Here is a 16,090-nt window from a genome sequence, read left to right on the forward strand (position 1 = left end):
GTGATGATCTAGGCGCCAGTCAGTTCGGGGCTCGTGCTCTTAACTTTCTTGATTTTCATGCTTATGGGGCTCCTGAGTTCTTCGGAAAGAAGGACTTTGTAGCTAGCAGGCATTGGGTTTCATACATGGATAATGTATATCAGACGAGCTTCTACCCTAAGGAGTTGAATGTTAGATTTGCATCTAGTCTATAAATAAATAGGGACTGTGACTAGTGGGAAGTGGTAGGTGATGCTCTGGGAGCAATTTCTAACGAGGGTTTGACCCGGGCATAAATTTTTTACCCGGTACAGGGAAGAATTCACGCCTACTATTGAAGTTCAGCAGTTGGCATAGAAGTTTTAGGACCTTTGTAAGACGATGAAGACAATGACGGAGATCACCACCAAGTTCACAGAGAGGGTCTTGCTTGTTCTGCAGTATGTTTTGGGTGAGGAGATGAAGAAGACGTGGTACCATGATATGTTGAGAGATGACATCTAGGAGTTCGTTAGTATGTTGAGCTGAAAAATCCTGTAGGATATGACTGACAGAGCCCGGGAGCAGGAGCTCGAATTAGAGCTTTAGATTAAGAGAAAGCTAGCACAACTTCAGACAACAGTGGGTTCAATGAAGAGATTTAAGTCTTCTGATTCCCGATTTGGTGGCCAGTAGGATTAGGGACATTATGGAAAGTATTATAAATCATATGATGGGATTTGTCAAGCAGGTGGTTAGGTTTGCTATAAGTGAGGCAAGACGAGTAATATTAGCAAAGATTGTACTCATGGATTTAGACTGATTTGATTTTATTGCCATTAGGTGGGCCATAAAAAGACTAACTATTCAAGATTGTTAGGGGAGTGGTGGAGGCACCTGCTCCAGCTATCTTAAGGATCACAGATGGTTAACAGGGCAAGGTAGAGGATCCCGTGATGAAGAGCAGAGCTTTTCAGTTGACGGTCGAGGAAGTCGAAGTAGCGTTGGATGTTCCCACTAGTATGTATTCCTATTTATTGATTGTTGTTTATTCATGATGTTATTAGGGATGTTTTTAGCCAACGATATGCCTACATTTGTCTTTTTGATTCAGGTGCTACTCGATCCTTTGTGTCTGTTGCACTTAGCAAGAAGTTTGATGTTACTCTGGTGGCATTGGATTTTCTTTTAGAGGTAAATATCGCACTACGAGTGCTTTGAGGGCTCACTGGGATTGTATATTGGAGATGTTTCGGGTTTCGTTCCCTATTGATCTCATTCCTATTTCTCTGAGAGGGGTGTGCATCATTGTGGCCATAGATTGATTGAATCAGTTTAGGGCTATGATTGACTATGAGAATTAGCTATTAAGACTTTCAATCCTAAGTGGGGGAGAACTGACTATTCATGGTGAAGGTGAACGAGGCAGTCTAGCCACGAGAGCTAGGAGATACTTGCAGCATGGGTGTTTAGGGTTTTTGGCTTATGTTGATGATACTTGGGTTGAGGGGAGGAAGTTTATTGAGGATGTACATGTTGTTTGAGATTTTTTTGACATGTTTCTTGAGGATTTCCTAGGAGTGCCTCCTAAGGGGTAGGTGGAGTTTCAGGTTGATTTAGTTCTGAGTGCGGCTCCGATAGCCAAGACACCTTATCATCTTGCACGTCCTAAAATGCAAGAGTTGTCCATGTAGCTTTATGAGCAGCTGGACAAAGGGTTCATCAGCTCGAGTAGTTCTCCTTGTGGAACTCCCATTTTGATTGTGAAGAAGAAGAGCGGGTCCTGTTAGATGTGTATTGACTATAAGGAACTGAATAAGTTGGCGGTAAAGAACTGTTATCCACTCCCAAGGATCGACGATTTATTTGATCAGCTTTAGAGGATATCTTGGTTTTCCAAGATTCATTTGAAGTCTTGTCATCATAAGATGAGGGTCAAAGATGAAGATATTTAGAAGGCGACCTTCAAGATTCATTATGGGTCTTATAAGTTTGTGGTGATTTATTTGGGCTCACTAACACACCAACACCATTCATAAACCTCATGTAACATCGCAAGTCCAGGTATACCTCGTAACCTTTGTTCTTTTGAGTACTTGTCCATTTTAGCCCTTTTTGAGAACAGTTGGTGAATGAGTACGCGGGGCGTACGCGGGTGTACGCTCAATTTACTCAAGTGTGTGCTTTTGACGCGGAAGCCACCAAGTACACTGGGCGTACTAGAGGGTACACTAGGCGTACTAGGCCTAGAGTGAAGAAGAAGATTTGGAGAAGAAGAAGTGAGAGTCCAGGCCCTTGGATCTGAGCATAGCTGTGTTGGGGGCTTCATATAGAGGTATAAAGCTTCAAGCTTTCTCACTCTTTTTGTTTTGTGCATCATAGTAGAGTATTTTAGGGTTTTGTCCCAAAATTTTGAAACTTTATGAGATATTGAGCTCCAGAGACTCTGATCAACCCCCTTTGAGTGTAATTAGTGGTGAGGTGTCATAAAAATCCAGTCTTGGACGTTGGAATCAAGCCATGCATAAGATATGAGCTTTTTGACATAAGAGAGTGAATGTTTTGTGTGTTTGTGACCATATCAACCATGAAAAGGCTTAAAGTCATTGACCTTATGGAGTAAGAGCTATTAGGGAGCCCAGATCTGTGAGATGAGCCAAGGTCTTAACTAATTAAGACCAAAGGAGTAGAAAGAGTGAAATTGGGACGTACGCTGGGCGTAATCCCAGTATGTGCAGCGTAGGGGTCGAGCATCCCCAATGCATGCATGACAGCAGAGTATGCCCGACATAGAGAGCTGGTACACGCAACGTACTCTCTGCCGTTAACTTTTAGGGTTTGGTCAATTGTTGGACTATTAAGGCCATTGAGTGGTCAAATGTTATTTTACCCTCCTGTGAGTTTGTAGAAAAGTTAGTGTAGCTTCTTGGGAGCCGTGATTAATTAGGGATAATTATCGTATGTGGTACACGGAGGCTAGATCGGTGATTTGAGTTTGAGATTATCCGATTTCTTGCGAGGTGAGTCATCTCATTATACTTACCATGAGTGGTATCTTTGTATGACTGAGATGTCTTATGTGCGTACATGTGTATTGTGATATTCTGCATTATGTCTTTGTGATTTATGTCGTGTATTATTATGAGCTTATTAAGTTAGGACCATAGGGTCCACCCGAGTTGTGGGACCGGAGGGTCTCCACTGGAACACATTGACCGGAGGGTCGTATTAAGTTAGCCTCGAGTGGCTAATGTGATGTGTGTGGTATTTTGGAGAGCTCATTAAGCTTCATACTTACCGTGTTATGTTTTATGTGTTTCAGGTACTTCCGATGATCGTGGGAAGGCCCCGGCTTGATTCCACACACACTCACATTGGAGATATGTTTTTGGAGGATCCTGGATTTGTGATAAACAATTTTTGAAATATGTGTTGATGTTTGATACTTGAGATTTTTGAGAAATGTGACCTGTGTTTGAAAATGAAAATTTTGGTTTGATAATTACAGTGTTAAACCTCATAAACTGGTTTTGTAGGCCAATGTTGGATCGATTAATGATTGTATTCATTGACGATATATCGGTCTATTCAAAAACCAAGGCCGAGCATCAGGAGCATCTGTGGGAGGTTCTTGAGGCATTGATGAGGGAGTGAGTTTATGCAAAGTTCTCCAGATATGAGTTGTAGTTGCGCGAGGTAAAATTATTGGGTCATCTTGTCAACCAAAATGGTATTTTGGTCGACTCGACCAAGATCGAGGTCGTGATGCAGTAGGAGTTCCTGAGGTTTCAATTTAAAATTTGTTGCTTCCTTGGTTTAGTAGGGTATTAAAGGAGATTCATTGAGGATTTTTCCAAGATTGTAGTTCCTTTGACCCGATTGAAGAAGAAGAGAGTTACTTTTCTATGGGGGCTTGAGCAACAAGCAAGAATTGAGCTGTTGAGACAGAAGTTGTGTGAGGCTCCAATACTGACCCTCCCCAAGGGTGTGAATGATTGTGTGGTTTATTGTGATGTATCGATTATAGGTTTCAGACCAATACTTATGTAGAGGGGCGATATGATCACATACGCTTTGAGGCATTTGAGGCCTTATGAGACGAATTATCCTATCCATGATATGGAGTTGGGGGTTGTTGTTTTCACCCTCAAGATCTGGTGGCATTACTTGTATGGGGTTCGATGTTCCATCTATACATACCACAAGAGTTTGAGGCATATTATGGATTAGCTGAACCTAAATATGAGGCAAGACAGGTCATTGGATATGGTGAAGGATTATGATTGTGAGACATTGTATCATCCTGGGAAGGCCAACGTAGTGCCCTATGCCTTGATTCGCAAGGCGAGCGACTAATACTTCTCTCGGGGACTAATAATTGAGGATGATTATCACTTCACAACTTTTGGAATTAATCAAAGAGGTGTAGATTAAGGGGTTAAAGGAAGAGAATCCAAAGCAGGAGAAGAACAGGGGTCATATTTTTAACTTTGTTAGTCATATTCGAGGATTTTTAACTCAGTGCAGTAGAGTGTGGTTTCCTATTTATGGTGGGGTTCGACAAACATTGTTGGTGAAAGTGCTCAATTCCAAGTTTTCGATCCATCTGGGCGCTATAAAGATGTACAATGATTTGAGATTTAGCTACTGGTGGCCGTGTATGAAGAGCCAGATTGGTTAGTACATGAAGCGGTTGTTGACTTACCAAAAAGTTAAGGCCGAACATCATGGACCTCATGGTAAGATGCATTCGTTGGACATCCCCATCTGGAAATGGGTGAATATCATTATGAATTTCATCACAAAGTTGCCCAGGATGGCTGGTGGGATAGATTTGATCTGGGTTAATGTATAGCTTGTGTTAGAGCGCCCGCTTCATCTCGATTCAAGAGATTTCATCAGCTGAGAAGTTAGCCAAGATCTATATTAATGAGGTTTTTACACGTCATGAGGGTGCCAGTTTCTATTGTTTTAGATCGTGATGTCCATTTTACTTCAAGATTTTGGAGGAAGTTTCACGAGGAGTTAGGTACTTGATTTCTCTTCAGTACTCTTACCACCCACAGGTTGATGGTCAGAGCGAGTGAACCATTAGACTTTCCAGGATATACTTAGGGTGTGTGTTTTGGATTTTGGTGGGAGCTAGGATACCTGCCTTCTTGTAGTTGAGTTCTCCTACAACAACAACTATCGTGCCAACCTTGGTATGCCTTCCTTTGAGTAGCTTTATGGGAGGAAATGTTGGACCCCGATTTGTTGGGGTGAACTTAGTCAACGAATGATGGGGAGCATGGAAGTAGTGCTCAAGACTATAGATTTGATACAACATGTACGTAGTAGATTGCGAACCACACACATTATAAAGAAGAGTTATGTTAGTTGGCGTCATTCTGATCTCGAGTTCGAGGTTGATGATTTTTTGCTTCTGAAGGTGTCAACATGGAAAGGTGTCATCTGGTTCCAGAAACGGCGCAAGTTGGTCCTAGATACATCATTCATTTCAGGGTTGTTGCACAGGTGGGAAAGGTTGCTTATTGTTTGGATCTTCATGTGCAACTTACTCAGATTCACAACACTTTTTTGCATTTCCTAGACATGGAAGTGTTTAGCTCATGATTCCATAGTAGTAATCTTGGATGACATTCATGTTGATGAGTGCCTAAATCATATAGAGCGACTAATTGCCTAAGATGAATACCTTACACAACAAGGTGGGGGTGGGGGTTGGTGAAGGTGAAATGGCAACACTAAAAAGGTTCCGAATGGACTTAGGAACCCGAGGAGTAGATGAAAGTGCATTACCCTGAGTTATTTGTAGCATTGGATTTCGAGGACGATATCTGATTCAAGTGGGTAGAGTTGCAACACCTAGTTTCTGGTATAAATTTTATGCTTTAATCTTGCAATATTTTGGGTGGCTGGGACATGGTGATGAAGGATCACCATGTTGTGGCAGAGCAATATGAATCACATATTTCATTAAGTCACCACAATATGCTCATGTATTAGCCATAATGTGGTGACAGTAGGGTTCCAAATCCTAGATTTAGGTCCTTGAACCCTATTTAAAGGATGTGATGGATAGGGTTTGTCCACCCTCAGCCTCAATCACTCCTCTATGTGCATAAGATCAAACCGTAGCCTTATTTCAAGCTTTTCATCTCATTTTAATGATTTTGTGACTTTTAAAGGAAGAATAAGAAGTTTTATTATGCAAGAATTCATTATGCAACTCACCTCCACCTTTATAATAATTTTCTAGACTATTGTAAGTCTTCAAAACTTAATATGTATAGTTCATTTCTAGTAAATCTAGGAAACTTAGCATATTATGGTCCATTGTGAAAGTTGGAATGAATGGGTGTGATAAAGTTAGCAACTTTATCACTCACCAAGGCCCCTAGAGTACTATATCTTTTGGATCTAGATGTTGGAGTGATTTAAAATCCATACCTGAGATTTATAACACTTTCTTAGTTTTTAACCTAGTTTAAGTGAAGGACACGCTTGGGTCATGCATGTCCCTAAAGTTTTGATTTTTTTGAATCTTAAGGGTGCCAAGAAGCCTTTTGGAATGTTTGAGCAAATGGCTTAATGGATTCAGGGCTTAACCCATTAAGTTGTCCATGTGTAGAAACCACGATGTGGCAAGATACTCGTCACGACGTAATGAAGGTGGATTTCATGACTGTTTTACCATGTTTTTGCCACACTGTAGTAACATGTTTGTCACAACGTGGTGGCAAAGCTATTCGGGACTGCTTTGAGTAAGCACGATGTGACCAGTAGTTGGCCACACCATGGTGACCATTGGCCATTAACTTTTTGACCTAGTTGACTTTTGGTCAAATTACTAGTTTTTGAGGTTAGACTAAGGTTTGACATTAAATGTTTATTAGGTAGTGTGTAGCACTAGCTTGTCGTTTGTGAGAGGTTTGGTATTTCAGATTCGATGGTGAGGCGAATTTTCTAACTATACTATGTAGGATGCTGGATTATCTTTGTAACTCTTGCATGAAAGACCATGATCTGCCCCCTAATAATTATATAAAAGACCAGGATCTGGCCCATAGCACTTATATGAAAAACAAGGATCTGACCCCTAACACTTGTATGTAAGACTAGCATTTGGTCGTTGGTGTTGTAAGAAAAAACCATGATTTGACCCATGGCAGGAAGGATTGTAAGACAATCATTTGACCCATAGCATTCACTTGTAATAAATCCATGTTTTATGTATGATATGTGGTATTCTAGGAACTCACTAAGCTTTGTGCTTATGTTTTTATGTTTAAATGTTTCAAATATTTTTTGTTCTAAAGAGAAGTGTCCGACTTAATCGCACTACATCCCCTGAAGTTTTCCACACTAGCTATTAATACCAATAAGGTGACCAAAAGTAATGTCATAAAGTCAATCCCAAGACAAAATAATGGCTCATAAAGAAATTAAAGGCAAAATTGATACCGAAACGCCCACGAAAATTTCGTCCATAGGTGCTGCCTAGCCCGTTTTGGTCTGTCTAATGGCTATATGGTCAAAAGTGAATCGGTCTTCATAACTTAATATGGTGAATAATATTTTGATTAAAATAATATTATTGTAACTATTTTTTTCTTTTTATAATTATTATAAATATTGTATTAGAATCTATATATTAAAATATGTTTTTTATTTTATCTGGATGTGGTTCGAGTTTGTAAAAAGTAATAATGTAAGTTTTGCATAAAAACAGTGTAATTTTGTAGTATCATAGTTGGAGTTGGTTTAAGAATCGGTCCAATTCATGAACCAGTAAAATCCTTCTATCTATAATGTGTATTTAATTATTTCTTTTCAGATGTCCAATCAAAGAAATGCACCAGATGACTTTGATATACCACCATCATTAGAGTACAGAATTAACAATGAAACATAAGACAGAGAAGAATGAGACACTTGAACGTGAGAATTTTAATGGAGAAAGCAACTATACTTGTTCTTTTTCTTTTTTCACTCCACATTCAAAAAATCTACACCGCTGAAATTGACTTGATTTCAGATTCAAAGTTCTTGACAGAAGCTGACACGTTGGTCTCACCGGGTGGAAATTTTGAACTAGGGTTTTTCAGGCCAGGAAGCCCTGAGAACAAATACGTTGGTATATGGTACAAGAAAATCTCTGTTCAAACGGTGGTTTGGGTTGCCAACAGAGACTTCCCAGTCAACGGTTCATCATCCGCCACACTGAGGGTCATCTCTCCAGGAAATCTCGTCCTCATGAAAGGGAACGACACCAATGATGTAATCTGGTCATCCAATACAACCTCATCAGGTAACGTAACTGTACAACTTGACGACACTGGAAATTTAGTTGTTAGAGAAGGAATCCGTGAGAAGATTCTCTGGCAGAGTTTCGATTATCCAACTGATACACTATTACCTGGAATGAAGTTAGGGAGAAGTTTCTTGACTGGTAAGGAAAGACACCTATCTTCATGGAAGAGTAATCAAGATCCAGCTCCAGGTGAATTCACATGGAGCGCAGAAACAAGCGGCTATCCTCAGATCATACTAAAACAAGGCACAACAGTCATCTTCCGAGGTGGACCATGGAATGATGTTTGGTTTAGTGGGGATTCTGCGTCCACTAGGAACATCGTTACAGGAGATATGGTTATTAATGAAACAGAGGTGTATTACACTTATTCTCTTCTTAATAGTTCTGTTATCTCAAGGCTCGTATTGAATTCATCTGGCCAGTTAGAACGTTGGGTGTGGGTTACTGATGTTAACAAATGGCAGATTTTCCTTCAGTTAGAAAGAGATTTCTGTGATGGGTACAACATTTGTTATGGTTATGGAACGTGTAGCAGTTTAACCTCAAAAAGATGTTCTTGTTTAGATGAGATAAGATTCGTGCCCAGAAACCAGAAGGGATGGGAGATGGCAGATTGGTCGGGTGGTTGTGTGAGACGAACACCATTGGATTGCACAAATGGAACCGATGGGTTTATCAAGTACTCTAATGTGAAGTTGCCTGATACAGAGTCTTCATGGTATAACGTGAGCATGAGCCTGAACGAATGTAAAGAAAAATGCTTCAAGAATTGTACTTGTATGGCCTATTCAAATATAGACATCAGACGTGGAGGAAATGGCTGCTTGCTTTGGTTCAGTGAGCTTTTGGATATGAAAGAGGTACCTGATAGCAATGGTGGTCAGGATATCTTTGTAAGAATGGCTTCCTCAGAATTAGGTATATATTCAGCTCTTTACACAAACATAATTTGAATAGGTTCTTAAATAATATCTCACCATCTAAAATTACTCAATCAGTACACGAGAAGAAGGAGAGAGCAAACCTCAAGATCATCTTACCAGTAGTTTTTCTGGGGGTTCTTCTGATAGGCTTGAGCTCTACATGGTTCCATTATGCATGTAGAAAAAGGCATCATGAACAACTGAGGAAAGGTAAGAAAAAATTCACGATTTTAACTGTAAATTGGTTGTAAGCTAATAGAAAGAAGAGTAATATTAAATCTTGAAGCAGATTCAGGGGAATTCTTCGATGTTGGTCGAAGCCAGAGAGATGCAATGGAGCTACCATTGTTTAGCTTTTCTACATTAGCTAGAGCTACTGCTAGGTTTTCGCCAGATAATAAAATTGGGGAAGGTGGATTTGGATCAGTTTATAAGGTAATAATAATACTCAAAGTTGTGAACTGAAAAAGAGAGATGTAAGCAATTCATCTTCACTGTTTATATTGTTTTTCACATGGCCAATAATGATCTCTAGGGTGTGTTAGAAGAAGGACTGGAGATTGCAGTTAAGCGTCTATCTACGACTTCAAGCCAAGGACTTGATGAGTTTAAGAATGAAGTCATTTGCATTTCAAAACTTCAGCACCGAAATCTTGTTAGACTCCTCGGATGTAGCATACTGGGAGATGAAAAGTTGTTGATCTATGAGTACATGCCAAACAGAAGCTTAGACTTGTGTTTATTTGGTCAGAATCACTTAAACGTCTATTAATTTAATGTTTACGAACGAAGCAATCTCAGGAACTGAATATGACTACATCTTCATGTTGCCAGATAAGAAACGAAGCAGCCAACTTGATTGGACAACGCGTTTTAACATTATCAAAGGAATCGCTCGAGGACTTCTTTATCTGCATCAAGATTCACGATTACGAATCATCCATAGAGATCTTAAAGCTAGCAATGTTTTACTTGACAAAGACATGAACCCTAAGATATCAGACTTTGGGATGGCTAGAAGCTTTGGAGGAAACGAGTCTCAAGCAAACACACAGAGAGTTGTTGGCACATAGTAAGCTTGATAATCCAACTGTATATATATTCAACTTCTCTTAAGTTCATTTATTTTATTGGGTGCAGTGGTTACATGTCCCCGGAGTATGCATTAGATGGTGTTTTCTCATTCAAATCCGATGTATTTAGCTTTGGTGTTTTAGTGCTAGAGATAGTGAGTGGGAAGAGAAACAGGGGATTCATGCATTCTGAACATGACAATAACCTCCTTGGACATGTAAGTTTCTCGGCCACAAACTACTCCGTTGATTTATAAAAATATATCCTCCAACTATATTTACATTAATTTTATTCAGGCATGGAGAATGCATAATGAAGGTAGGTCAATGGAACTCATTGATACAACTTTAAGCCAATCAAGCGATTCATCGGAAGTTATACGATCAATTATAGTGGGGTTGTTATGTGTTCAACAAAGTCCAGAAGACAGGCCAAACATGTCATCTGTTGTTTTAATGTTGGGCAATGAGGGTATACTGCAGAAACCTAAGCAACCAGGTTTCTTCATAGAAAGAATCTTACATGGTGCTGATGTTTCTTCATGTAGTTACCCAACGAGTTCAACCAACGATTTAACTGTTACAGAGGTAGTTGCTCGATAGGAAGAACATACATCTTGTTCTTTTTTCTTTTCATTAGCACCTTCAAATGTACGGCTATCTATTACCTCTGTTTCAAAACTTATCTACCACAATGGTTTAGTGTCAAAATGATAGTTTAATTATGCGCTTTTTGGGAAAACAATTTAACCCAAAGCCTACTTTTGAGCTTAATAAGTTTGCATTCCCAATATCCGATTTGCGAGTGGGATATGTCAACCAAAAGACTAGTTAAAAACAACGCATTTTAGAAAAAAAAAAAGTGTTAATCGGAGTTAAAACGAATAGTTTGTAATAGTGTTAAAAAGGTACTTTATGTTTTTTTGCTATTTATTTTTAACATGAAGCCTACTACTTTGGAGCTGAATAAGTATGCATTAATTCCCAATATCTGAAGTGTTCTATATCAATGGAAAGAACTAGTTACAAACAACATATTTTATTAAAATAACATGTTATTGGGAGTTAAAACGAATAACTTGCAGTAGTGTTAAAATGGCACTCTATGTGTTTTTTGGGCAAATTTTTTTTAAATGAAGCCTACTTTAGAGCTTAATTAGTAGTATTTAAGAAACACTAAGATAAAATCAATTATATTAGACATTAAATAGATGGGTTGTTTAAATGGAATGTAGGATATACACTTTCCTTATGGGAACCGCTCCTAGAAGCCCTATGTTATTCATTGTCCCTAGTATTTCTCATGTGTCGTGACCCGTTCTTGGACGTCCCGAATTAACAATTGCTTATCATATGTCCTATGACCGCATATATAACACTATTTTCTTATTGGACGCTCACCTTATGATAGAATACGGTCTGTGTTTAGACCTCCTGTTTCGGGGTGTCTGATACTTGTCTATTATTATTATTATTATTATTATTATTATTATTATTATTGGCCTTACAATCATCAGACCAACGAAGTTCTCCCAATGATCAGATTCCTCGTAGGTATTCCCCAATGTCTCGGTATAGAAAGCTTTGTATAGAATACAACACACATTCTTCATAATTGTAGATCATTAACACTCTTAATAAAGGGACCACAAGGTATGCCAAATAGTTTCCAATGTCTACATGTAAATGCATTTTTTTAAACGTCAAGTATGATATTCCTTTTTAAGTCCTTAATCTCAAGTCTGTGGTTTGAGATCAAATGGACCGTTTAATTAATACTGCCATTTTTATGTTTTTTTCACTTTTTTTTTTTTTTTTTTTTTTTTTTTTTTTTTTTTTTTTTTTTTTTTATCTTCATCGGCCCATTTGGTGAGAGTGTTGTTGGTAATGACACTAAAACAAATAACATTTCACAAAGTTAATATCAAATATCTGAAAGAATAGTGATTAATATCAAAAGATTAACACCTACAAAATTGTGATTTTGAAATTTTCATTACTACATTGTTACACGGAAAAATCCGATCAAATATTTGGCTGCAAATAGTATTTTATATGAGTTTTTGCTCTATTTTGTTGAAACAATTATATTAATTCAAGAAAACTAAATTAATTCTTGAAATTTTCCAGAACTTCTCATTTGTTGGTGGGATTATGGGTAAAATCATATTCGTGTTAAAAATGAGTTTTAGATAGTTTGGTGGATTTAAAACACTTCATGCACAAGTTGGAACATTTTAACAACATACTTTGATCATCAAGCATCTTAGACTTGAAGATCAACACATGCATGTTGGTTAAAGGCCATGCATGAGTTTGAAAAGTTTAAAAATTGTTCTTGAAAGAAAACATTGGTTAATATTATGATATCTCCACCAAAACTTGTATAAAAGTGGTTTGTTTTGATTTTGACATAGGTTTGGATCATGGGATTCCACAATTTGCAACATGCATGTTGTTTTATTATGAAAACCTACCACTATCATCGTCAAAATTGTGGTTATGGTATGTGGTTTAAAATCTTTTCATAGAATGGAGTAGAAGTAGAAAGAAATGCAAAATGGTGGAATTATGAGTAGAAATGAAGGAAGATCATGCTTGGCTTTCGTGATTACCTTCAGAAGAACACTTAAAGAAGATGATTTTTGGTGTGGAAAGAACTTATTGGCTGCTAATTTCGTGAATTAGAAAGGGAGAAAGAGAGAGTTGGGTGGTGTATGTGGTGGAGTGTACGAGAGAATAAAGAAAGGAAGATGAAGTGCGAAGGAGAATTAAATGATTAAAATTATTGGGAATGGGTGCCTTGGAGAGAGGGTGGACGAATTTGTGGAGGATGAGAGTAGGAATTGCAACGGGTCGGGTTCGGGGCGGGGCATGGTTTCCCAAACCCGCCTCAATATTTTTCGGGCTTCTTATCGGGACGCCCCATTGGGTTTCGAGTTTTCCGGTCACGTTTCGGGTATCTTATCGAGTTTATAACAATTCATAATGAAATCTTTATTTAATTTTCGGGTACCCTGATGTATTATAAAAAAATACATGTTCTAGCCTCCCTTTTAAATTAAAAATATGATGCATCACTTTAATAAAATAAATCGGACGTTATATTAAAAAAATTGATTTAAGTTTAGTGTAATACATCAAAACACAAAAATAATCATTCACACCAGACTGTGAATAACTACAAAGATTATTTGATTTAGGTTTAGAGTAATAAGTCAAAATATAAAAAATGATCATTCACACTAGATGTTTAATAACTAAAAAGATTGTCCACAATAAATATTTCATCTTTGAATGCATGTGATTAACATAAAAAGATATATATATATATATATATATATATATATATATATATATATATATATATATATATATATATATATATATATATATATATATATATAGGATAACCCACTCCCTGCCGCAACCCGATAAAAAACCTGATAATGACCTGTTACCCCACCCGAAATGATCGGGTTTTGGGTTTGCCCATCGAGTTCGGGCTTTTTTGCCATCCCTATATGAGAGAGGCGATCTCTCTCATAATTACATTTAAATCATTTTCCCATATTTTATAAAACTTTAAAAAAAATTTATAAAATGTATTTAGGTTTTGACGTATGCATTAATCTTTGATAATTTAGCTTATAACTTTAAGAATAAGATAAATGGTTTAATCTTTCCTATCTTTGATTATATCCAATAATTTAATTATTTTAACTTTGTATTAAAAGGTTCATAACAAATTTTATGGAGTTTTAGGTTTTAATTTTATAAAATTTAGGGTTTTAGGGCTTTTAGGGTTTTATGATTTATTAGATATCTAACCACTATGGAGGTGAAATTAAAAGATTTCAGTTTATTATAGGGTTTCATATATATATATATATATATATATATATATATATATATATATATATATATATATATATATATATATATATATATATATATAAGAAATGTTTGTAGCTTGTTCTAATTCGGGTATTGGCATTCTCTACAGTAGTTGAACAATTCAATTGAATTGTAAGAGTCAAGTATATTATTCCTTGATTTTATTTGGATCCAAGTTTCTACATAGTTTTGACCTGATTTCAACTGCTAGGTCAAATGTATGAGGTGTGTACATGATTTATGCAAAGGTATTGAAGTCGAAGAATGACCTTAATTTGACAGTTGTCACAATTTTGAATTCGAAAAACTTAGGAACGTATTCAAATGAATCACTATAATACCGTATCGTATCCAAATGCTAGTGTGTGTGTGTGTGTATACATACATACATACATACATACATACATGCATATATATATATATATATATATATATATATATATATATATATATATATATATATATATATATTTCAAAACTTCTAGGAAATCGAATTAATCTCGAAGATCACGACCTCTCGACATTACATCCCGATTTTTAGAACAACTCGAGAACTACTCTACCAAGTGGGTGTTATAGCCCCTCTTTTGTATTTACTTAGTTTGGAGGTGAATACATAAACTAAGTATTATAAACTATACAAAAATATTATTACACTACTTTTTGACTATTTACGGTACGCGGGAACTGGTTTGAAAGGCAGTTTGGGTTGTTGGATTTCAGAACGGCTTAATTGCTAAAATAGTCCTGCCCTCCGGTGTTTCATGTCTGACCCTGTCTGTGTATTGTCATTGAAATAACATATGCCTTTTCCGATAGAGTTTATAAAAGAAACATACTTAATTATAAGAGTTAGTTCCTTATACTTTATACACATGTCAAACATAATCGGCTTTTATAAAATTGATGTCATGAAATAACATATTCCTTTTACTATAGATTTTATAAAAGAAACATACTTCGATATAAAAGTTAGCGCCTTTTACTTTACACACATGACAAACATACTCGACTTTTATAAACTTGATGTCAAGAAATTCATTACGCCTAGAGCTTACCCACAAATAAGCTAGGGCTGAGAGTTCTCACAAACTTTTTAGTTAAAGGCTTTTTAGTAAGACGCTACGTTATTCATTAGTTGAGTCTAAACACTTAGCATACCCAAACTACTATAATCATTAATCTTCATAGCGATATACATATGTATAGATTGCACGTGTAAATGGATATGGGCCCTTTTTATATTATGTTGGGATGTGCATGCTTTGCATGTTGGGCGGGCCTTGGTAAGTATGTCAGGCGGGGCTCGATTTTATGTTAGTAAGGGCCCATTATGATGGGCACGGCCCATGACTATATATGATTATATGGTATTTTAGCAACTCACTAAGCTTTGTTGTAAAGTTTTTATGGTTTAGCATTTTCAGGTACCTCAAGCTTGAAAGGGAAGGGTCCGACGTGCTCACACAACATCCCCTTGATTTTATTCTACATTGATATTTGACTTCACTCTGCTATTGAGAATATTTTATACTATGGTTGTTGTAGAAAAATTGGTTGTATTTTGGATGTTTGAAAAATGAAAATTTTACCATTGTTTTTGGTTGTTTCAAAGATTTGTATTTAGGTTGTTTAAAAGGGTAAACTGAAGTGCCAATCTAAAACATCCCAAAATACGACCCAAAAATTTTTGTTTAATCATTACTAAAACCATTATATCAATGTCATAAAATAAAAACCCATACGTCAATATCTCAAAACCATAATAAAGTATTATGAGAAAAACTATATCAAGACTGTATCAAATCATATCTACGAAAAACTGAATCAACTCCTAGGACAGAAACTGAAGTTGTGGTGTGTGCAATGCTATCATCCCGAGCTCTTCCCTTTACTTGCGGAAGTACCTAAAACCAAAA

General features: G+C 36.8%; 1 protein-coding gene across 1 annotated transcript; it reads left to right on the forward strand.

The window, feature by feature from the left end:
* Positions 1 to 7,838: 7,838 nt before the first annotated feature.
* On the forward strand, positions 7,839 to 11,019 carry LOC145061182 (G-type lectin S-receptor-like serine/threonine-protein kinase At4g27290). Its single transcript, XM_079008584.1, has 7 exons — positions 7,839 to 9,196; positions 9,277 to 9,411; positions 9,491 to 9,636; positions 9,737 to 9,947; positions 10,036 to 10,273; positions 10,342 to 10,492; positions 10,572 to 11,019. Exons 1-7 carry the CDS (start codon positions 7,888 to 7,890, stop codon positions 10,875 to 10,877), a joined length of 2,496 nt encoding a protein of 831 aa, XP_078864710.1. The 5' UTR covers positions 7,839 to 7,887; the 3' UTR covers positions 10,878 to 11,019.
* Positions 11,020 to 16,090: the final 5,071 nt, after the last annotated feature.

This window comes from Lactuca serriola, chromosome 7, assembly GCF_051521515.1.
Source record: "Lactuca serriola cultivar US96UC23 chromosome 7, Lser_US96UC23_V15, whole genome shotgun sequence".
Taxonomy (NCBI): domain Eukaryota; kingdom Viridiplantae; phylum Streptophyta; class Magnoliopsida; order Asterales; family Asteraceae; genus Lactuca; species Lactuca serriola.